The sequence below is a fragment of the Podarcis bocagei genome, assembly GCF_964188305.1.
Source record: "Podarcis bocagei genome assembly, chromosome: 2".
Taxonomy (NCBI): domain Eukaryota; kingdom Metazoa; phylum Chordata; class Lepidosauria; order Squamata; family Lacertidae; genus Podarcis; species Podarcis bocagei.
The window spans coordinates 17265264-17287380 of NC_138126.1; the positions used below are offsets into that span (position 1 = coordinate 17265264).

Sequence of the window (22117 nt, forward strand, 5' to 3'; positions counted from 1 at the left end):
TTTAGCCAGAGGGTGCTGCACTGCACTGCAGGGGAAGGGGGAGTGTTGTGGCTCCCCGTAATGCTTTTAGTGCTTCTCCCCCCCCCCCCCAATAAAAAGGGGAGGAATTTGCTGGTGTTAACGCTCCGTGGAGAGGGGGGCAAACACAGTGGTGGGGGCTTAGTAGCTGGGTGCTCTTGCATGCAGTCAGTGGCAGAGGGTGCTGTGCTGTACCCGAGCTCTCTTTCTTGACCCCAGACACTTGGTGATGCAGCAGGAGGGAATGAATGCATCCTTCTGCCTGGTCCTCTTGCCCTTTGGCAAGCAGCTGATGAGGGAGGGGGCAAGGGACAGGATCAGCAAGGGAACCGCTTCGAGTAGCCATGGCAACATTTTCTCCTGCTGCTTGGGAGAGACCTCTAAAGGTCTGGTATTAGGAATGAGAAGCGGCGACCTTACCTATACGTCTCTACAGGGGGCAAATCCCTATCTGGCTTTGCACCTTTCATTGTATTCCCACAGCAGCTGACTTGTTGGCTTTTGTGGGCAGCATGCATGACCTTAGTCGGACTTGCAGGGGACGTAGGGAGGGTGGTGGTTTTGGCCAGTGGTGGCAGGATAGTGGCCACCCATGAAGCAAGACAAGGGCCACTTCTGAAATTACGCGTGCTTGTTAGTGCACTTCAAACAGTGGTGTGCTGGCCGGCTGGCGAATGAGGTCTTTCAAAATGATTTATAACTTGGATTGGTGCCTCACAGCATGGTCCTAAGCTTCAGAAGCACTCCCTTTTGAGGCTTACTTCCAGGTAAGGGTGCACTGGATTGCAGCCCAAGTACATGCCTGCCTGCCTTTCAGAACATGCACACAGACACACGTATAGGGACGAACCAGTTTTGGTCAGGCTTGCATCTGCTTCCCTCTGACCGTCTTTGTGCAGCTTGGGATAACGCTGCAGCTTGCATAAGCTGTGAACTCACAAGAACCCAGAGAATGCCGACCATGCGCTTTTGCCCCCAGGTTCAGCTCCCTGAGAATCCCAGTTTCCTTCTTAACAAAACATACATTTCTCATGCTTAGGGCTGTGACAGTTAAGCTTAAAAGCGCCTGGTGAACTCTGAGAAGCCAAGGGGTAGCTGAATCAGATGGTCAGTTTGCAGGCAGGGTTTGGTTGGCGTTCTCCAGACCTCAGTGCTGGTTCCTGTGCCTAGCAAAGAAAGTCACGATTTCCGGTGCCTGCTTTCTGTGGTGGAGAATCTGGATTGGCGGGGCAGAGCACTAATTTTAGCACATGGAGGCTTGGAAGTAATGTTTGAATATGGTTTAGCAGTGTGTCTTGACCAAGCTTGTCTCGTGAAAAATCAGACTCCAGTCTCGGTGCAGCCAGCACTATGGGGCAGTATCTTTCAAGTGCTGTGTAATGTCAGAAGAGACCCTGAGGGCTGGGGGGGGGGGGGAGCCGTGGTTTGATGGTGGTATTGTTTTCTCCTGGATTTCCTTGCCTTTCTTTCTGCTCCATTTTGTTATTTCTCTCTTCTCTTCCATCCTCTCCCCCCCCCGCTCCTATATTTTTTGTTTGTTTCTTTAATTTCCTCCCCCTCTGTCTCTTCCTTTTCTCTCCCCCCCAACCCCGCTTCCCAAAGAGCGATGGATCGTCTGTGGATGTTCATATAAATATGGACCAGGCTCCCATACAGGTACAAGTGGGGTGGGAAGACGGGGACTTACTGACTTAAGGTGGTACATATTCTTTTCGGGTGTGTGTGTGTGCACGTGTGTGTTTGCGTAACAACAATGATTTATTTCAGTAGCATCTTGGTGATGTTTGATTGGGGGGGGGGTTAATTTCCCATGAAGGGAACTGCTGGTGGTGTAAATTGATTTGTCCATTTTTATAACTAATTTGGGCGCCTTCCCAAAATTTGGGGGAGTCCTAAATTATTGTTTGGGTTCACGCTTTGACTGTTGGTGCGATGCAGCTGTGACCTGGTCAGTTGACAGCCAGCCTCTTATTTCACCGTAGCCAAATATTACGATTTCAAGACTGCCCTTGTGTAAGTGGCAAGCTACCTATAGATCCAGACATTGCTGCCCTAGGTGGCTAGGCTGAGGGCAAAGGTGCCAGGAAGCAGTCCAGGCTTTGAAGAAGGAATGTAGCATTACCTTAATAAAGGATAGGCTTTGCTGGGGGCACTTTGTTCTAAACTTTTTTTTTTTTGAAGACTTCTTCCTCATTGAAACATTGGAACTCTGGACATGGTCTGGGGCTTATCCTTAGATGCCAGATTTTTTATGAACAGAGGATGTCACCTCTGCTCAGCATCTCACAAGAGCCCAGCAGGACTTCAGAGCATGACTCTTGCTAAATTCATGTTTGAAATCTGTGGTTCCTACTTCACTAGTCATGAGACAGTCTGGGGCTTCCTCTATCAGGGATATTTCCTGTGTGAAGGCCATTCAGCTGCCTGGCTCCCACCATCTGTTTTCGCTAGACGCTTCCACTGGCAGCACATCCAAAGGATGGTGTCCCAAATCTGTGGGTTCAGTGTTCTTGGCAGCCCGTTTGCAGTGACTCCCAGGAGAATCCCAAAATGAACTTCCGAGGGCATTCTAAGTCTTTAAATATTGCAGTTACCAAAACAACTAACAACAACCCGTGCCTAAAATCTGCATAATGCTACTGAAACTACTGGGTGCCTGTCGCTGTCGTTCGGACCGTGAAGTTAAAACTGCAACAAAAAGAAGTAAAGCATGAACGGTCATGAATTGCTTCCGTGTTGAAGAAATCACATTTCAGGCGCCTGTTGCAAAAAAAGAAGATAAAGCTCATTCATGTGCTTCCTAAAGGCTTATCAGAAGGAGGAGCCGGTTAGATGTCTCTAGGGGAAGGATTTCAAAGGGTCAGCATCACAACTGAGAAATCGCTGGCCCTCCCACTTCCGACGACATTGCTAGCAGCATTGCCTATCCCTGAAGTTAGACTTGGCAGTTGCTGGCACGGGAATGGGCTGCAGCTGACTGGTAGAGCATCTCCTTGGCACGCAGAACTTTCCAGTTTCATGGCATCACGTGTTAGAACAGAGCTGGGAAGCTGGTGGCCTTCCAGGTGTTGTTGAACCCCAGTTCTGTTAGCCCCAACCAGCCTGCCCAATGGCCAGGGGGTGAGAGGAGTTGTGGTCTAGTAACACTGGAGGGCCAGAAGTTCCCCATCCCTGAGTTACAAGGCCCAGGAAGCAGATAATGTGCAAGACCTTCTTGCTGTGACACCAAGGAGATTTACTTCTGGGCAGGCTAGGCAATATTGGGCTTGGTTGGGGCCTGCCATAAGATGCCTCTCTCTCTGTTCTATGAAGGGGATCTCTGATGTTCAGGAGGGTGGCAGTTTGGGGAAAACAGGGCATAGGTTGGGTGAATCCAATCTGACTACTGGTGGGGGACTACACACATTCTGGCTCTTGAACCCTGTTTTGGTCTGGCCCTCTGAGTTCACCCCCCCTTTTTTTTTGCTTTGAGCAGAAGATGGAATAGGAGGGGCGTGGCATTTGGTCTTAAATGAGCCCATTTTCCTTTATGGCATGAGCTCTGTAAGGGGGCTGGAGGGGGATTATGGTTCTGATTCAGAGAAGTGGGGAAAAGGGACTCTGGCAAGGTGAGCCCCTTGGTTTGATAGGGGTCCCTCTCCTCTCCTCTCGTTCCAGAGCGAGCCTCGAGTCCGCCTTGTTATGGCCCAGCATATGCTTCGGGACGTCCAGGGCATTCTGAACCGACTAGAGGTGAGCCGGCCTTTGAAACTTTTTTTTGGGGGGGGAGGGAGTGTATGCAGACAGGAATATATCAATGGCCTGTTAAAGCTTGAGGGAGAGGCAGTTGTTAAGATAATAACAATAAAATAAGTAGATTATCTGTTATCTTTTTATTATTGTGCTCTGTAATGTGTTTTTAATGTACACCTCCCTGGGATCTTTTGACAAAGGGCGGTATATAAATTGAATTAATAATAATAATAGTAGCAACAACTTAGAAGTGGGGCAGGGACGCCTCCTTCTGGGCTTCAGCCGCCACGTGCCTCTCCTTTTCTTTTCTTCTTTTATAAAATTTTTTATTGATTTTACAAAATTTTTTAAAACAATACAAACATATAAAAAAAACATACAAACACGTATAGTTTCACAACCTTTTTTTTCATAAACCTTGTTTCTCAGACTCCCCCATACCTCCCCTTTCTGCATCCCAATGTCCAAAATTTTTAGCAACTTCTAAATATTTCTATCAAGCCTCTGTCCTCTTAATCTTTCCTTCAGTCTACTCTTATATCACTGTAACCCTTTCTTTCTCAAAACCTCGACATTCTAGCATTCATCAAGTTTATAATAGTCCTTAAGATAGATTTTAAATTTCTTCCATTCTTCTTCCGCCGTCTCCTTTCCCTGATCACGGATTCTGGATTCTTTTCTTTTTTTTAACCTTATTCCAAAACCCAAAAAGAATTACAAACATCAAATTCAAAATCCATATTTGTTTTGTAACATAAGCCTATTACATAGTTGACTAGATTAAAATATACCTAATTGCTATAGACTTCCCTTTGCAACGTAAATTAGAAATGCAACGTAATTAGAAATATTATATTAGAAATGTTTATAAATTCCCCCCACTCCCCTTCACCCATGCGTGATCTCAGTATTTCTTTTCATTTCTTCCATCTTGTTGCGTGGTTGTAGTTTAATCATTATTCAGTTGATTCTTTTATTATTTCCTTGCTTACCCCTGCACGTTTTACACTTTATCTATTAACATTCCAGTTCCGGAACCATATTTTTTCATGTATTCCTTCACTCCATCCCACTCTTTAATTATTCTCTGATTTGAATGGCCTCTAACGATTGCCGTCAGTTTTGCCATTTCCACAAACTCACAGAGCTTGCTTTGTCATTCTAATAATGATAGTATTTTCTCCCCCTTCCAATTCTTTGCGATCAATATTCTGGCCACTGCTGTTGCGTAAAGGAATACATTTTCCTCACGTGCTCCTCCTTTTCTTAGGGCCGCACCAATGGCCAAGTTGCATCGGGACCCGAGGAGACGGCATCTGCCAGCCCCACCGAGCGAGAGCCCATGGAGGGAGCCGAGTCTGAGCCTCCCAGTGAGCCCACACCAGCTGAGGAGACGCCCCCATCGGGGGCCGAGCCGCCCCCTACCGCTGAGGCTGCTGCGCCCAAGTGAGCAGCTGGCATACAGGGCAGGGAGGGCGAATGGGGTCCCGGCTGGCTTCTGTGGCCTGGCATTCAAAGGGGGGAGCTGCTGCTGCGTGGTGGAGGGGTCGCCGAAACAAGAGGGTGGCTGGTGCAAAAGGGTCACAAAAGGGGAGGGTGGAGTGGAGTAGATGGGTGAGCTCAGAAGGGAGGCCTTGTTGCTTCTGCCAGATGATCACCATCGAGGAGGCCTGAGCATCATCTGAGCACCCTTTCTCTCTTCTCCACAGCCACCCGTCCCCAGGCGAGTACGTGGAGGTCTTAGGGGAGCTCCGCGGGGTGGAGAGCAGGCTCCAGCCCTTCCTCCAGAGATACGAGGAGATCCTTGGAACGGCCAGCACCGCAGACTACAACAATAACGTAAGGGCAAACTCGGAGGTGTGCGTCGCGGCATCCCAGACCAGGGAGCAGGGATTGGAGTCTTGTTCTGTTTTCACGTGGGGGGCTGGGTAGGTCCCCCACACCCAACACTTTCTTTTCTATGCAGTGTGTTACTCACACGACAAATGCTGGGACTCAAATCTGTGTTTGGGAGCTGCTTGTCTTCCAAATCCTGACCGGTGGAGGCTTGTTGAGAAATGTTAGGGCGTTTTGTATGTTTCTGGGCTGGACCCGCAGGAAGTTCTGGGGCTGAATTTTGGCGAGTGTTGGGTCCGCTCGTCTCCTGTCCCGGTGGTTGAGACAATGGACGATTATCTTTCCTATGTTTCTGGGACAGTCTTGTTTGTTGGGAAGGGAAGCAAGTAGTGGGGGAAGCGGCTAGCTTGGCGTGCTGCGCTGTGCCTTGCTGTGTAGATATCAGAAGTGAAGAATACAGCAAGCCAGCTTCACTCCATCAGAGCGCCTGGGGCTTTCCGCCACTGTTCCAAGAAGGGGGCCACCCAGCCCCACTGGTGACCATTCTTGCATGGGGCTCCCAGGGGGCCTGAAGGAGCGTCTCCACCCCCATCGTTCTACCCGGACACTGAGGTCCAGCACCGAGGGCCTTCTGGCGGTTCCCTCACTGCGAGAAGCCAAATTACAGGGAACCAGGCAGAGGGACTTCTCGGTAGTGGCACCCACCCTGTGGAACGCCCTCCCACCAGATGTCAAAGAGAACAACAACTACCAGGCTTTCAGAAGACATCTGAAGGCAGCCCTGTTTAGGGAAGCTTTTAATGTTTGATGCATTATAGTATTTTAATATTCTTTTGGAAGCGGCCCAGAGTGGCTGGGGAAGCCCAGCCGGAAGGGCGGGGTACAAATAATAAATAATAATAATAATTAATTAGAGAATCAGCCAGTTCCGCACCTGGTTTGCTTCCGCAGCGCTGCAGAGTTAGGTCTTTGCACCCCATTCACCAGGCCACCGTCCTGGTTCGTTTTTAAGGTGCCCTTCTGGAAAGCTGAGCTCTGTTCCTTGTGAGCCTCTACCTACTCCACTTCCAGTTTTCCTTCTAGCCTATTATATTACAAGGGGTTCCTGTCCTGCCCTTTGTCGGTTTCAGCTGGGAGGTGGGATTTGGCCTGGGTGTAGATGGGGTTGGCAGAGACTCCTGCTGGAATCCGAAGCCTGTGGCCGCTCACTGTCTTTCTACTTCCTTTTGCGTTTGGCAGACGGAGGGCCGCGAAGAGGACCAGCGCATCATCAACCTGGTGGGGGAGTCTCTGCGCCTCCTGGGGAACACCTTTGTGGCGCTCTCCGACCTGCGCTGCAACCTCTCCTGCAGCGCCCCCCGCCACCTCCACGTGGTGCGGCCCATGTCCCACTACACAGCCCCCATGGTGCTGCAGCAGGCTGCCATTCCCATCCAGGTGAGTGCCCTGCTTGTGGATGGGGGGTTGGCGGCGGCGGCTGCGCTTTTGCCTTCCCTGGTTGAGGCATCGATTGCAGGCTGGCTTGCCAGCTCAGCGAGGGAGAGCCGAAAGGAGCAGCGGTGCCTGCAGCCTGCTCTCTCACTCTCTCTTCCAGATCAACGTTGGAACCACAGTCACCATGACAGGCAACGGCGCTCGGGGGGCCCCGGCCGGCTCAGAAGGCTCCGCTGCTTCCCCGGCTGCCCCCGCCGCCCAGCCCCGCACTTCCAGCCCCGTCGAGGCCGGGCAGCCATCCGAAGGGCCACCCCCTTCGTCTTCCCCGGTGGTCACCCCGACTCAGACTCAGGCCTCCCAGACAGGCCACCCCCGCGTGATCCGCATCTCTCACCAGACGGTCGAGCCGGTGGTCATGATGCACATGAACATACAGGGTAAGGGCTGGCCAGGTTCCTTCTTGGGGAGCCGAAAGGGGGAGAGAGAGACGGATTGTGGGGCCCTGGAGAAGGGGGGAGGGCACAGAGCCGGGTTTTTTTCCTGGGGTATGCTGGCTCCTTTCTGGCATTGGCTTATCAGGTCATTTGTAACAACAACAACAACAACAACAACAACAACAACAACAACAACAACAACAACAACAACAACTTACTATTTATAACCCAACAACAACAACAACAATTTACTATTTATACCCTGCCCATCTGGCTGGGTTTCCCCAGCCACTCTGGGCGGCTTCCAACAGAATATTAAAATACACTAACCTCTTAAACATTAAAAGCACATAAAAATGTGCCCAGGTGTAGAAGGGTGCCCAGGGCCTTGCAGCGTAGTGGTCTGGCTGGGGGGGCGGGTTAGGCCCAGAGGTCTCTGATTGGCTGAGTTCTGCGTAGATAGCAAGGAGGGAAAGAACCCAGGAGAAAAGGGGGAGCAGAAAAAGAGAGAAAGTGGGGACTCAGTGGGGAGCGATGCCGCAGATCTCTCCTAACAAAGCTCACACACACACACACACACACACACACAGAGAGAGAGAGAGAGAGACAGAGAGAGCATAGGTTCGCATGTGGGATCCTGTGCCGTTCAGTTTCTCTGGGAGGAGGCGGGGGAGTCTGTGACCCTTGTTGCCGTTTTAAGTTCTGCTTGCCTCTCTCATCCTTCAAGACTCAGGTTCCCCGATGGGTGGGAGCGGCTCAGCCGGAGTGCCACCCACAGGACCCTCCGGACCCCCTGGGCACCCCCAAGGAATGGGTAAGGAGGGAGAACAGAGGCTGGGGTGGGGGGAGAGAGAGGGGTTCATATGAGATTGCACATTGTGATTGTGGGCTGTTGGTTGAACCCAACCTGTGTTCTTTTTGTGTTCTCTCCTGCCCCCCAAGGTGGCACTGCTCACATGCCACTCCCCAGCCTCCCGCCAGAGTTTATGCAGGCTGTCGCCCATCAGATCACCCAGCAGGCCATGGCAGCGGCCGCATCAGCGGCGACAGGTAACGGCACGGGAGGGCGCTGAAACACAGCAGAGGATCCTGTTTTGGGGGTGGGAACGGTTGATTCTTTCCCTCCCCTTCTGTGTTGTCAGTACGCAGGAAGCTGCCGTAGGCTGAACCAGATTGCTGGCCCATCGAAGCCATTGCTGCCTACACTTGACCCTCATTGAAAATTTACATGTCGCTGCCATAGCATACCGTATTTTTTGCTCTATAAGACTCACCAGACCACAAGACGCACCTAGTTTTTGGAGGAGGAAAACAAGAAAAAAAATATTCTGAATCTCAGAAGCCAGAACAGCAAGAGGGATCGCCGCGCGGTGAAAGCAGCAATCCCTCTTGCTGTTCTGGCTTCTGGGATAGCTGCGCAGCCTGCATTCGCGCCATAAGACGCGCACACATTCCCCCTTACTTTTTAGGAGGGAAAAAGTGAGTCTTATAGAGCAAAAAATAGGGTAATTGCTACATGGGATGTGTCGTCTTTATACACTAATGTACATTTGGACACAGTAAAATCTCTAATGCAAGAATTGCTAGTTGATCATAATCAGTCTTCTCCACCGGTGCATTTTTTATTTTTATTTCCCCCCCCCCAAATTTTTTATTCATTTTATAACACAAATGAAGAACACAAACAGAAAAACAAACAATACAAACAAATTCTTGTCCTAGCCTTATTTTCCTAAACATTGTTAAGTGGGCTTCCCCAAGTCCCACCTATCTGATTTTCATTTCACTACCAGTGCATTTTTTAATGGAGATTCTAGATTTAGTTCTATGGAATAATTTCTTTAGGTTTGGTTCAAAGTACTTGATCCAAAAACAAGGTGTAGCTATGGGCTCGAAATGTGCTCCCAGTGTGGCTAATATCTTTATGTGGAACTGTAACAACCCTTCGTGTGGATTATTGGACTCTATGAACAGACAGGTGGAATAGATACTTATACATGTATGGATCTTATGCATGAACTGATCCACTGGGTCTTCTGCTGTTTTCGTTGAACCTTATGAGACTTCCGTTGAATTCTACAATTTGATACAGTGAATATTATACCTTATTTATTCAAAAGTACAGCCGGTTACATCTTGTGTGTTTATTGAGTACACTTGAGTGGCAGCGGCTCTAGGGCCCGGATTTTGAACGGGGCGGACTTCTACCTGCCTTTTCCTGTTCCTTAGGCCAGCAGGTCCCCAGTTTCCAGTCAGCTCCGACGCGTGTCGTGATCGCCAGGCCCTCTGCTCCGTCTGTGCGGCCCACACACCCTGGGTCACCCCAGGCACCGGGACAAGGGGTGAGGACTAGGGCGGAGGGGAGCATCTTTTCCGAGAGGGGATCGCTGTTCCCCGCCGGCCATCTTCTACCGAATCTCTTTCTCTCTTGCAGGGCCCTGGCCTCGGGGGGAATGCTTCCTTGGCCCAGATGATCAGCGGTCTGGTGGGGCAGCTCCTCATGCAGCCGGTGATAGTTGGTAGGTGGCAAGAGGCAGAGGGAAGGAGGGGTGATGTTTCTGTAGTGTTTGGAATGGAAACGTGGGTGGGTCGTCTTGCAGTGCTCACTTAATGGGAGTTGGACCTCATCAGTACATAACTCTTCTTCTGGAATGGTTAATGGCGTAGGGGATTGTGTGTGACACCGAGAGAATGAGAGAGAGAGGGCAGGGTGCTGACTTTGTCCAATGAAGGTTTGCATGCAAACAGTGCTATTTTGTTATTTTCATTGTGCAATCCTATATTAGGATTTCAAACTCTTTCAGACTGTTTGTTGGCAACAATAAATACATCTATTCATTTAAAAAATACATGCGAACAGTGATTTCAAGATGTGCTGGTAATTGCAAATATCAGACCCAAGAGTGATAGCCAAGGATAATGTGTTCTTCAGGCTATGAAAATTTAAATTCCGAAACAAAGCTGAATTCCGCAGCCTGTAAGCCCTAATTCAGCTCCTCTGGTTTCCATGATTAGGCAAGGTTTCCTATGCACTTCCAAGCATAGCTTTGCATTCTTTCTTTTTAAGAAAAGGAAACGGGGATTCTCCAGAGGAGTAGACATTCCCTACTTGTTCTCTCTTCCTGAAAGCCCTAAGTAGCATAAGAGCACAAGGGCACTTGTGAATCCTGGCTGTTTCTGCTGTGAGATGGTGTGGTCTCTGTAGGCCTACCCACATGGGGTTGGCTTCTCTCTACTCTGTTTTGGAAAACAGATACAGCACTCCAGCTGTGGTTGGTGTGTGGTGCAGGCAAGCTAGCCGGAAGAAAACCTTTAAAATCAGGAGTCTGTGATGGATCTGTCTTCCTCTTTCTCAAATGCTCCCATGCCCTTGCCTGGTCACTGACATAGCAGACCTCTTCGTTTTTCCTTCCTAGCTCAGGGCAGCGGGACTTCACCTTCTTCTTCGTCCTCCTCCTCCTCCTCCTCCACCTCTTCCTCTGTCAGCGCCCAAGCCACCTTCAGCACCAGCAATTCTGCCTCCCCTCCTACAGCCTCGGCCAGCGCTGGCACCACCAACACCGCCACCACTGCTGCAGGGGGCAGCTCGGCTGGTGCCCCGGGAGGGCCCATCCCCTCCGGCCAACCCCCCACGGCGGCCGCTGCGGAGCTCCAGTTCTCTCAGCTGCTGGGGAACATCCTGGGGGCAGCCGGCTCCAGCATGGCCGGTGTGGCCGGCCTGGGTTCCCCCACCATCACCGTGGCAATGCCTGGCGTCCCGGCTTTCCTGCAAGGCATGACAGACTTCCTCCAGGTAAGCTTGGTTCCAGCCTCGCTTCATTCCCTGGAGTGGCGGTTTCAGCAGGGGGCGGTGGGCGGTGGCAGCAGATCAGCCCCTCTTCCATCCTTCCTCTCAGGGGAGGAAGGGTCTGCCGGCATCCTTTCAGGAGATACAGTGCTACCTCAGGTTACAGACGCTTCAGGTTACAGACTCCACTAAGCCAGAAATAATACCTCGGGTTAAGAACTTTACCTCAGGATGAGAACAGAAATCGCGCGGCGGCAGCGGGAGGCCCCATTAGCTAAAGTGGTGCTTCAGGTTAAGAACAGTTTCAGGTTAAGAACGGACCTCCGGAACGAATTAAGGTCTTAACCTGAGGTACCACTGTACTGGGCTTTGGGTTCTGTCTGTTGAATCCATATATTGCACCCCGCTAGAAAAAGCCTTGAAGCAACCACAATAAAAGTGCGTGGCATTTTTAAAAGGAGCCAAACTCGGTCCTTCTGCACGAAAATCTGCTCCAAGTTACCCCTGGTGCCCATTTAAGATGTGTAATTTAGGGGAGCAAAGTCATAGAATTGGAAGGAACCCCAAGGTTCATTAAGTCCAATCCACTGCAGTGCAGGAATCTCAGCTAAAGCATCCAGGACAGCCTTTGGTTTGGTTTGATTAGCCAAACAACGCTGCGAACCAAAAGCAAAGCAGTCTACAGAAATTGAAACACATAACCGCCAGCACACATGCAAGTCAGGAAATTGTGTCGGAAAGAGAAAATGGCAGAAACTGGGAGACTCCAGAGACATTCAAAGTCCATAGCGAGATTAGGCCAGCGCCATCACTGTTCTCTTCAAGATGTCCACAGGAAACTTTTCTGTTTCAGAAGATGTATCTAGATACCTGATTTTGTTCCATCTGCTCTTAAATTTGCTTCAGAAGCTTTATTGCTATTAGATCTACTTAGCAGATTTCACGGGATGCAGGTGGCTCTGTGGGTTAAACCACAGAGCCTAGGACTTGCCGATCAGAAGCTCAGCGGTTCGAATCCCCACGACAGGGTGAGCTCCTGTTGCTCGGTCCCTGCTCCTGCCAACCTAGCAGTTCGAAAGCACATCAAAGTGCAAGTAGATAAATAGGTACCGCTCTGGTGGGAAGGTAAACAGTGTTTCCGAGTGTTGCTTTGGTTCGCCAGAAGCGGCTTAGTCATGCTGGCCCCATGACCCGGAAGCTGTACGCCGGCTCCCTCAGCCAATAAAGCGAGATGAGCGCCGCAACCCCAGAGTCATTCACGACTGGACCTAATGGTCAGGGGTCCCTTTACCTTCACTTTTATCCAAAGCCCTTGCTTGATGTGCTTTGGGTCACCCAGAGACCTGCCATCTTTCGGCCTCAGCCCTTCCTTCATTTTGCCCTGTATCTGCTGGTCTGGAAGCCTTTGCATGCCTTTCCCCAGCACCCTTCCGGCCTCACTCCCCTGTCCCCTTCTCTCCGCAGGCGACGCAGATGGGGGCGGCTCCTCCCCACCCTCCGGAGCAGGCCCCGCCTCCCCCGCAGCCAGCGGCCTCCCCGCCACCGCCTCCTCCCCCGCCCTCAGCTCCCCAGAGCGGCATGGAGCCGCCTTTGGGGGGCGGGAGCAGCAGCGTCCGTGGCGGTGCCTCGCCAGACTCCCTGCCGCCCGAATTCTTCACCAGCGTGGTGCAAGGGGTGTTGTCGTCCATGATGGGGTCGCTCAGCGCCCAGCAGGGCAGCACCGAGAGCATCGCGGACTTCATCCAGCGCCTGAGCGGCACCAGCAACATCTTTGAGCCAGGCACAGAAGGGGCCCTGGGTAAGGAAGGTCTTGGATGTGCCCCCTTTGCACTGTGGGGGGGATGCTGCTGGTTAATAATAACAATAACAACAACAGCCGGTTTGAAGTCCACATTGTGCTATCGACTTCATAATTTTGGACCTGGCAATATATTGTGAATCATGGTGTGTGTTGTGCAAAAATCACGAAGCAGGGAAAACTGTGAAGCTAGACAGTGCCTCTACATAGCTCCATCCTTATAACAGACATCGTGATATATACCTCAGTGTTTAGCTGGTGATATATCATGATGTTGAAAACCAGATAATAATTTATTATTTATACCCCACGCATCTGGCTGGGTTTCCCCAGACACTCTGGGCGGCTCCCAACAGAATATTAAAAACAGGATAAAACATCAAACTTTAAAAACTTCCCCAAACAGGGCTGCCTTCAGATGTCTTCTAAACGTCAGATAGTTGTCTATTTCCTTGACATCTGGTGGGAGGGCGTTCCACAGGGTGGGCACCACTACCGAGAAGGCCCTATACCTGGTTCCCTGTAACCTCAATTCTTGCAGTGAGGGAAGCGCCAGAAGGCCCTTGGAGCTGGACCTCAGTGTCCAGGCTGAACGATGGGGGTGGAGATGCTGCTTCAGGGTGCTGAGAGTTGCTAGGTGCCCCCTATTCTCCACTTCACATAGCTACAGAATGGTTTGACAACCAATGCTTCCACCCTGGCTGAACGATGGGGGTGGAGACGCTCCTTCAGGTATACAGGACCGAGGCCGTTTTGGGCTTTAAAGGTCAGCACCAACACTTTGAATTGTGCTTGGAAACCTACTGGTTTGGAGAAGGCTGCCTTCTGCTCCCTGACTAATTCAAAGACTCCTGTTTTCTGGGGTCCTAGTTGCCCCAGTTGGGAGAGGCAGGCTGACCCTTTTGATCTCTCTGGTCACTACCCTCTCTAGAACCCCTTGCAAACCTTGCTCCTCCTTTTTCTTGGGTGTCTGTCGCCCACAACTTCCCACAGTCTGGACCAGCGTTTCCCAAACTTGGTTCTCCAGCTGTTTTTGGACTACCATTCCCATCATCCCCGATCACTGGTCTTGCTCGCACGGGACGATGGGAAACACTTGTCTGGACTTTTGGGCCCTGGCTCTGCCACCGTTGCCCAAGGGTGGGTGGGGGGATTCCTTTTTCAGTTCCACTTCCTCTCTCTTTTTTGCTCTGCTTCATCCTGAGGCAAAGGGATAATTTCTTGCCTTAGGCCTTGAGGTAGGCAAACTAAGGCCCGGGGGCCAGATCTGGCCCAATCGCCTTCTCAATCCGGCCCACGGACGGTCCAGGAATCTGTGTGTTTTTACATGAGTAGAGTGTATCCTTTTATTTAAAAATGCATCTCTTGGTTATTTGTGGGGCCTGCCTGGTGTTTTTACATGAGTAGAAGGTGTGCTCTTATTCAAAATGCATCTCTGGGTTATTTGTGGGGCATAGGAATGCGTTCTTTCTGTTTTCAAAATATAGTCCGGCCCCCCACAAGGTCTGAGGGACAGTGAGCTGGCCCCCTGCTGTAAACGTTTGCTGACCCCTGCCTTAGGCTGACTGAGAAGCTCATGGCTGAAATGGGACAAGCTGGGTTGCAAGCTCTGCCTCTTGGCCACTCTCCTGCCTGAGCTCCTTGCCAGCCATAGCCCATAGAAGTGTCTTTTGCTAGAGGGACAGCCTCTCCCAGCTGGCATTGCTCCTTTCCCTCCATCTGTGAGGCTCTTTCTCTCTGGGGAAATCCCAAGGGAGTAGTTGATACCTCCTTCTCTCTCTCTCCCGGGGTTTCCAGCCACTGCTGCTTCCTCCCGTCCCATTCGGGTTAAGCAGAAGGTCAGCTTGCAAGGTTTGTGTCCCTTCCAGGCTTCTTTGGAGACCTGCTCTCCCTCATCTGCCAGAACTTCTCCATGGTCGACATGGTGATGCTGCTCCACGGGCAGTTCCAGCCCCTCCAGCGGATCCAGCCCCAGCTCAGCCGCTTCTTCCGGGAGGAGTACCTGCACGGCCAGGAGCCCACTGAGCGCAACGTTCGGGTGAGTGGACCTGCCCCTAGTTCCAAGCGCAACCTCCCCTCCTTCCCCACCTTGAGCCCATTCCTGTGCTGCTTGCTAACAGTTCCCTCTCCCTTCCGGCTTTTCCAGATGGCCACGTACAATTTGATCAACGGCTTGGAGGAGTACATTCGCGAGAGTTTTGTAAGTTCCACTTCCTCCTGCTGAAAAAGTTTGCCGACGCCTGGTCTAGCCTCCACAATGGTAGGCAGCCAACATGTGACAAGAGCAGATGCAGGCAGAAACGCTCTTTGAGCTGGCTTCTTGCTGCCTGACAGCTATATAACCCCGACTTCCCCCTTCCCCCTCATCTCTGATGCCTCCCATTTTCCCCCCTAGGCCTCTGTCCGAGTTCAAGATGGCGTTGACATCACCCGCACCAACCTGGAGTTCCTGCAGGAACAGTTCAACCGCATTGCAATGCACATCCTCCACTGCGCTGGTAAGGGAATGGGCTGAGTTCTGGGAGCTTTCTGCAGGGGGCTGCTTCTCCTCCTGGTCCTTCCCCACCCCCCTCCAGCATCCATCTCCTCTCTCCTTCCAGATAATACCTTTGGGTATCGGCTGCTGGAGTTGTGCAACCAGGGCCTGTTCGAGTGCCTGGCGCTGAACCTCTACTGCTTGCGCGGGGAGCAGGGAGCCCTGACTGCTGTCATCAACGACCGCATTGTGAGTGATGAGTTGTGCTCCGCTGACGTTCCCCATCTTCAGGGGATGTAGGGCTGATGCAGGGCAGTTTTGGGGAGGTACTAGAGTTGTGAGAAAAGGAAGCCCGCGAGTTGTGGCGTCCCCCGATGATAGCGTCAGAATCCCATGGGCAGAGCTGCGTGCTGGAAGTCCCGTTTGGAATTCTGCAAGCATAAGTTACCATATTTTTCGCCCTATAGGACGCACTTTTCCCCCTCCAAAAATGAAGGGGAAATCTGTGTGCGTCCTATGGGGCGAATACAGGCTTTCGCTGAAGCTTGGAGAGCGAGAGGGGTCGGTGCGCACCGACCCCTCTTGCTCTCCAGGCTTCAGGAAGCTATCAGCAAGCCTGGGGAGCCTGCGGGAGTTCCCTGAAGCAGAGCGCCCCACGCGCCGGGCAGATATCCGCGGCCTGGGGAGCCCTGCAGGAGCCCCGCGCTTTGGGCAGACATCGGCCAGCCCCACAAGCTCGGGGGACAGCGGGGAGGCGCAGCGCCGCCATACCGCTGTTCCCCGACCTGGTTTGGTTTCCCTGACCTGGTTTTGGGGGGGAAATAAAGGGGGGGGGGAATTCCTTTATTCCCCCCCAAAAAAACCCTAGGTGCGTCCTATGGGACGGAGCGTCCTATGGGACGAAAAATATGGTAATATGGATGTGCCCAGGGGTGAGACTGTTGAAATAGGGCGTGGGAAACATGGTCAAGCAACTAGCTTCCACACTGTGCTCCTGGCGAATGGAAGTCTGCCCAATGATAATGACCTCGTTAAAAATGGTGCAGAAAAATTGGAGAATGAAACCGATTGAATGAAGTATGGAAGTCAACCATCCCAATTTATCTCGTAAGGTAGGCTGACCTGGCAGGGAGCAGCTGAACCAGAGTCCCACTGGTGTGCTTTGTAACTGAGTGGGGATTATAGGTAACAATCCCAGTCTCCCCAGTCAGAGTCCAGCATACTTTGTTCTGTACAGTGGTAACTCGGGTTACAGATGCTTCAGGTTACAAATGCTTCAGGTTACAAATTCTGCTAACCCAGAAATAGTACCTTGGGTTAAGAACTTTGCTTCAGGATGAGAACAGAAATCGCACAGCGGCAGTGGGAGTCCCCATTAGCTAAAGTGGTACCTCAGGTTAAGAACAGTTTCAGGTTAAGAACGGACCTCCAGAACGAATTAAGTTCTTAACCCGAGGTACCACTGTATTGCACAGGGCCTCAGCTAATGCAGTACAGTGTTACCTCAGGTTACAAACACTTCGGGTTACAAACTCCGCTAACCCAGAAATATTACCTTGGGTTAAGAACTTTGCCCCAGGATGAGAACAGAAATTGTGCGGCATCAGCGGGAAGCCCCATTAGCAAAAGCACACCTCAGGTTAAGAACGGACCTCTGGAACGAATTAAGTTCATAATCCAAGGTATGACTGTATCGGAGTTGTGTTGGTCATGAAAACAAATGGAAGATCTCAGCTGGTCTCCCACTTTCTTCAGCCCTAAGGACTCTTTTCATTGAAGCAGTTAAATTTGTGAGTTGTATATTGCCAGCTCACTTTACTTGTCCCAAAGGACTTGTTGCCCCGGCTAATTTCGAGGTTGCGTCAATGAATCGGAAGGACGCCGTTTCGTTCCCTGAGGGCTGCTGGCTTGGAATGGGAGTTTGCGGCCCTGACAGCCTTGTCTCTCTCTCTCTCTTTCTTGGCCCGCCTGGGCGGCAGAGGCGGATGTCGGCAGACATGAACCCCTCCTTGGTGAGCTGGCTCACCACCATGATGAGCATGCGCCTGCAGGTCATCCTGGAGCACATGCCCGTCACAGAGGATCAAATACTACAGTATGTCCGCAGGATGGGCGACCCCCCACAGGTAAGACTCCTGAAATTGGATAGAGAAGCGCGAGTGGAATCAGGCACTAAACCCTAGTTTCCTGTAGCTTTTGGGAGGCTCCTCTGTTGTCCAGGAGATGCTGGACCAGGTCTCTGAGTGTTGAGCATTTTGGCCCATAACCCCATTACTCTCCCACAATCCACAATTTCAGTTGCAGTGAGGACATTGCAGTTACGGGGCATAATTATTAATAATATTAATATTTTCTTTATACCCCACCTTCCCCAACCAGAGCCAGGCTCAGGGTGGCTAACACCAATAAAATTACAATAAAACATAATAGGGGGAAACAAAAAAAAACCCCAGTTTATTAAAATACGGCTTAAAATACAATTTAAAATGCAGCCTCTTTTTAATAGTAGCCCATAAATCAAAACCATAAGGGGAAGGAAACATAAGGGTCAGACTGAGTCCAAACCAAAGACCAGGCAGAACAGCTCTGTCTTGTAGGCCCTGTGGAAAGATGTCAAGTCCCGCAGGGCCCTGGTCTCTTGTGACAGAGCGTTCCACCAAGTCGGGGCCGGTACTGAAAAGGCCCTGGCCCTAGTTGAAACCAATCTAACCACCTTGCGACTTGGGACCTCCAAAGTGTTGCATACCAGGAAAGGCGGTTCTGTAGGTACGAGGGTCCTAGGCCGCATAGGGCTTTAAAGGTCAAAACCAGCACCTTAAACCTGACCCTGTACTCCACCGGGGGCCAGTGCACAGCCAAGACATTCCATGCAAAACCCAAGGAGAGAGCAGTTGCGGGGTGCTGTTTGCAGTCTCTCTCGCCTTCTTCATTTTTCATTTGGCTAAGATTTGGTAGGGCCTCCAGGAGCCAGATCAGATTGTTTTGTGGACCACATCCCGGTGGGACTTGTTTGTTGGGAGATCAGAGGGGAGGCGTGTGGGGAGACCGTGACTCTATTATGGGTGCTGGGTATCACCTCCAAGGCCTCTGAATGCACTCTCTCTCTTCTCTCATCCTCTCAGCCTGTACCAGAAGAGCCGATGGAGCTTCAGGCTGCAGAGCAGCCTTCCGAAACCCTGCAGGTATGGAGTGGGAGCCGGGGTCAGGGTGCTGTGGAGCTGGGAGAGGGCATGGTTCCCAGGGTCTTCTGGTGGTTTGGTTCCCTCACTGTGAGAAGTGAGGTTACAGGGAGCCAGGCAGAGGGCCTTCTTGGTGGTGGCACCCACCCTGTGGAACGCCCTCAGTGAGACTTTTAGAAGACATCTGAAGGCAGCCCTGTACAGGGAAGTTATTAATAGTTGGTGTTTTATTATGCCTTTTTGCTGCTGCCTAGAGTGGCTGGGGAAAACCACTAGGATGGACGGCATATAAATAAAATAATATACAAAGCCCTTAGCATGCGCTGCTGCCAGTGATTCTTGTAAGAGAGATAGAAGAGGAGTGTTCCCATATAGCAGGTGGAAGGACTGAGGCTTCCTCCCTCCCCTGACCTCCTAGGCTCAGTCTGTGTGTCTGAACCCCTTTGCAACTTGCTGGTATATGGGGGAAAACTTGATTATTGATTCTGAAGCTGCCCACTGTCTGACTTTGGGGCCAAGCCCCTTTTCCGCACCCTGCTTGGGCCCCCCTCCCATTCTCTCCTCCCTTTCCTCGCAGCGAGACAGCGCCGCATCCCCAGCCCCAGCCACAACGGCCGAGGAGGCCATGCCCCAGCAGCACGGGGAGCCGGAGCACGAGGAGCCGCAGCAAGGGGAGCCGCCCGCCCCCGACGCAGAGCCCTGGGCAGCTGCTGTGCCCCCTGTGAGTGGTCTGGGGCGGAAGCGGGCGGCGACCGGGGGGAGGGCAGGGAGAAAGAACTCTCTGGAGTTGCTAACGGGTCCCCCAATGCTTTCCTCTTCCCTCCTCCTCGTCCGCAAGGAGTGGGTGCCCATCATCCGGGAGGACATCCAGAGCCAGCGCAAGCTGAAGCAGCAGCCCCCCCTCAGCGACGCCTACCTGAGCGGCATGCCGGCCAAGCGGCGCAAGGTGAGAAGGCCCTTCTGCCCTAGGCAGGATTCGCTTCACTCGGGTTGCCCCACGGAAATGACAAAGGCGGCCCAGCCTCTCTTAAACAGCGGGTTCTCCTCACGTGGCCAACCCCAGGGGCTTCAAGCAGCACTTCCTGCATGCGAGAGCGCTGAACTGAATGGTCCTCAGGGTCCCTTCCAACTCTGCAAGTCCACGATTCCATTTCCCTGGACGGGATCTTCTTCTTTGGCGACCACTCGTAGCCGAGTACGATTGTCTTGTCAGGAGCTTATCCTACACTTGAGTAGGACCCTGGCAGAGACACACGCCCGACTGGCATATTCTCTCTCTCCTGGTTGATCGTTCGGGAGCTTCAAAAGCTTTCTTCAGCCCGAACATCACAGCAACCGATGGCAACCGACACCAGCACACTTAGGGACCCGCAGAGTCTTCGCAGCTTGTGTAACAGACCTCAGCGACTCAGCATTTTGGCTAATCTACTTTATTTACATATAAACATACACGGAGCGCTGCAACATGGCTCCCTCTCTCTCTAGCATCAGACAGCAAAGAGAAAAAACAAAACAAAGGACAATAGTCCCACTTCAGGGAACACAGTCACACAAACATCCTGTCTCCATTACTTCCCACTTTGTGGAGTCAAAACATACACTGTCATGTGAAAGACAACAGTCCCATGACTGCAGTCATGGAGCAGGAATTCTAAAATGTCTTCCACTAACAAAGTCTTAACAGTGAATCTGTAAGTGACTGTGGAGGCCAATTCTGGATCCACACGTCCTTCCACAGTGGGGACATAGGTTTGCAGGCGGGAGTTGTTCACGGTGAGCGTTTGCCAAGCGTGCCTTCCTCTTAGCACATTTCTCCTTTTTGTCCTGAGTTCGAGTGTCTTCACAGCCCATGACACCTTTGGTAAAGGCTGTTCTCCAACTGGAGCGCTCGCAGGCCAGTGTTTCCCAGTTGTCGGTGTTTATACTACATTTTTTTTAGATTTGCCTTGAGTGTCTTTAAACCTCTTTTGTTTTGATGGGATTCAGGGACGCCTTGCTTGTGGGTGGTGAATTTTCTGGGGGGAAACAAATATTTATTTTTCACTCTGACTCTGGTGGGCAATCTTCACCAATGGGAAGTGTAGAGTGGAGGCAGATTTAAATCAGACTTGAGCTCCTTCTGGTTTGGGAGACATGACACGTCCCCAGTTCATTGCAGATGTTCTGGGTTTTTGTTTTGAGAAACTCCTCACTTCTTTCCCCCTTCTGTCTCCTTTTAGTCCTCTCCCTTTTGTGGTGCCCACCCAACACCCCTTCCCTTGGGAATTCTAACTTCTTCTTTCATGATGTTACTGTGTTATGTATTTTTCTGTGGTTTTCCTAAGCTGCCCTGTGATTCTCTGAGGAAGGGCAGTAAAGAAATTCAAGGGGTAAATAAATGATGCAAAGGAAATGGTATCACTAATAAGGATGCAAAATCCTCCCTTCCTCTAGTAGATGTGACGATTGAAAGCAAGCAAAAGTTTTGGAAGTCAACTTTCTCAACCCCCAGCTTTGAGCAAGGGCTAATGCTTGCTTCCATAATTTCAGCACATCCCAGACCTGGATGTTTACAACTAGACTCACAATAGTGATGCAGGCCTCTTATTGGCTCTGGCTTCTAGTCATGTGAGCTTTCATTCATTCTTGCTTCAGAGCTGGAGAGGGTTGCCTTGTGGGAGCTTCCCCTAATGCTTTGGGTGTGTGTAGCAGGGTTGACCCACTGCTGAAGGAAGTCTCTGTGCGAATCTCCGCTGCGCTTTTCGGCCGATCGCATAATGCAGGCAGATTCCGCTCCGGCTTACCTGCCGCTCCAGCACCGAACCCTTAACTTGTCTCTTCCTTCTCTTGGAAGACTATGCAGGGGGATGGTCCCCAGCTCCTTCTGTCCGAGGCAGTCAACAAAGCGGCCAAAGTAGCAGGCGTGAAACCTCTGACGAGCGCCGAGAGCCTGAGCAGAGACCTGGCAGAGCCAGCACTGCAGGAGGGCTACCGACAGCAGGTGAGCATGGGGGTCTGTTGGTGGGTGGGTGGGGCCTTAGTATTTTTCACTCCATAGGGTGCACCGGGCCATAGGGCGCACCTAGTTTTTAGGAGGGGGGGAATAAAGAAAAAAAATTATTCCACCCCCCACCCCCAAAGAGCAAAGAAGCCAAGACAGCGAGCGGGATCCATCCCGCTGGCTGTCTTGGCTTCCTCTTTAGCCGCGCGCAACCTCTCCAGCTGGGAGAGGCTGCGCGCGACTTTGGCAGAAGCCCGAGCTTCCCCCGACCGCAGCCCCCAGAACAGGTCTGGGAGTGGCGGTAAGGTTGCTCCCGGAGCTGGGGGCACGCTCCAAAGGCTTGCGGATAGCTGCCTGAAGCCCGGGGAACGAGAGGGGTCGGTGCACACTGACCCCTCTCGCTCTCCAGGCTTCAGCGATGTGTGTGCGTCCTATGGAGCAAA

The 22117-nt window shown here is 51.6% G+C and overlaps 1 protein-coding gene across 9 annotated transcripts in view; it reads left to right on the forward strand.

Moving 5' to 3' along the window:
- BAG6 (BAG cochaperone 6) overlaps positions 1 to 22117 on the forward strand; it is a 30722-nt gene that overhangs the window by 8008 nt on the left and 597 nt on the right. For 6 of the 9 annotated variants that reach the window (XM_081181781.1, XM_081181780.1, XM_081181778.1 and 3 more), the window contains exons 5-25: positions 1621 to 1674; positions 3676 to 3750; positions 5021 to 5196; positions 5460 to 5589; positions 6826 to 7023; positions 7181 to 7457; positions 8182 to 8268; positions 8397 to 8504; positions 9684 to 9796; positions 9889 to 9973; positions 10871 to 11247; positions 12706 to 13039; positions 14908 to 15077; positions 15186 to 15239; positions 15435 to 15537; positions 15640 to 15764; positions 17495 to 17641; positions 18638 to 18697; positions 19272 to 19415; positions 19533 to 19640; positions 21528 to 21674. In XM_081181781.1, the coding sequence (XP_081037907.1) occupies positions 1621 to 1674; positions 3676 to 3750; positions 5021 to 5196; positions 5460 to 5589; positions 6826 to 7023; positions 7181 to 7457; positions 8182 to 8268; positions 8397 to 8504; positions 9684 to 9796; positions 9889 to 9973; positions 10871 to 11247; positions 12706 to 13039; positions 14908 to 15077; positions 15186 to 15239; positions 15435 to 15537; positions 15640 to 15764; positions 17495 to 17641; positions 18638 to 18697; positions 19272 to 19415; positions 19533 to 19640; positions 21528 to 21674 (3072 nt within the window). The remainder of the gene's footprint in view (positions 1 to 1620; positions 1675 to 3675; positions 3751 to 5020; positions 5197 to 5459; positions 5590 to 6825; positions 7024 to 7180; positions 7458 to 8181; positions 8269 to 8396; positions 8505 to 9683; positions 9797 to 9888; positions 9974 to 10870; positions 11248 to 12705; positions 13040 to 14907; positions 15078 to 15185; positions 15240 to 15434; positions 15538 to 15639; positions 15765 to 17494; positions 17642 to 18637; positions 18698 to 19271; positions 19416 to 19532; positions 19641 to 21527; positions 21675 to 22117) is intronic. The other 3 variants (XM_081181783.1, XM_081181784.1, XM_081181785.1) reach the window with 2 other exon arrangements.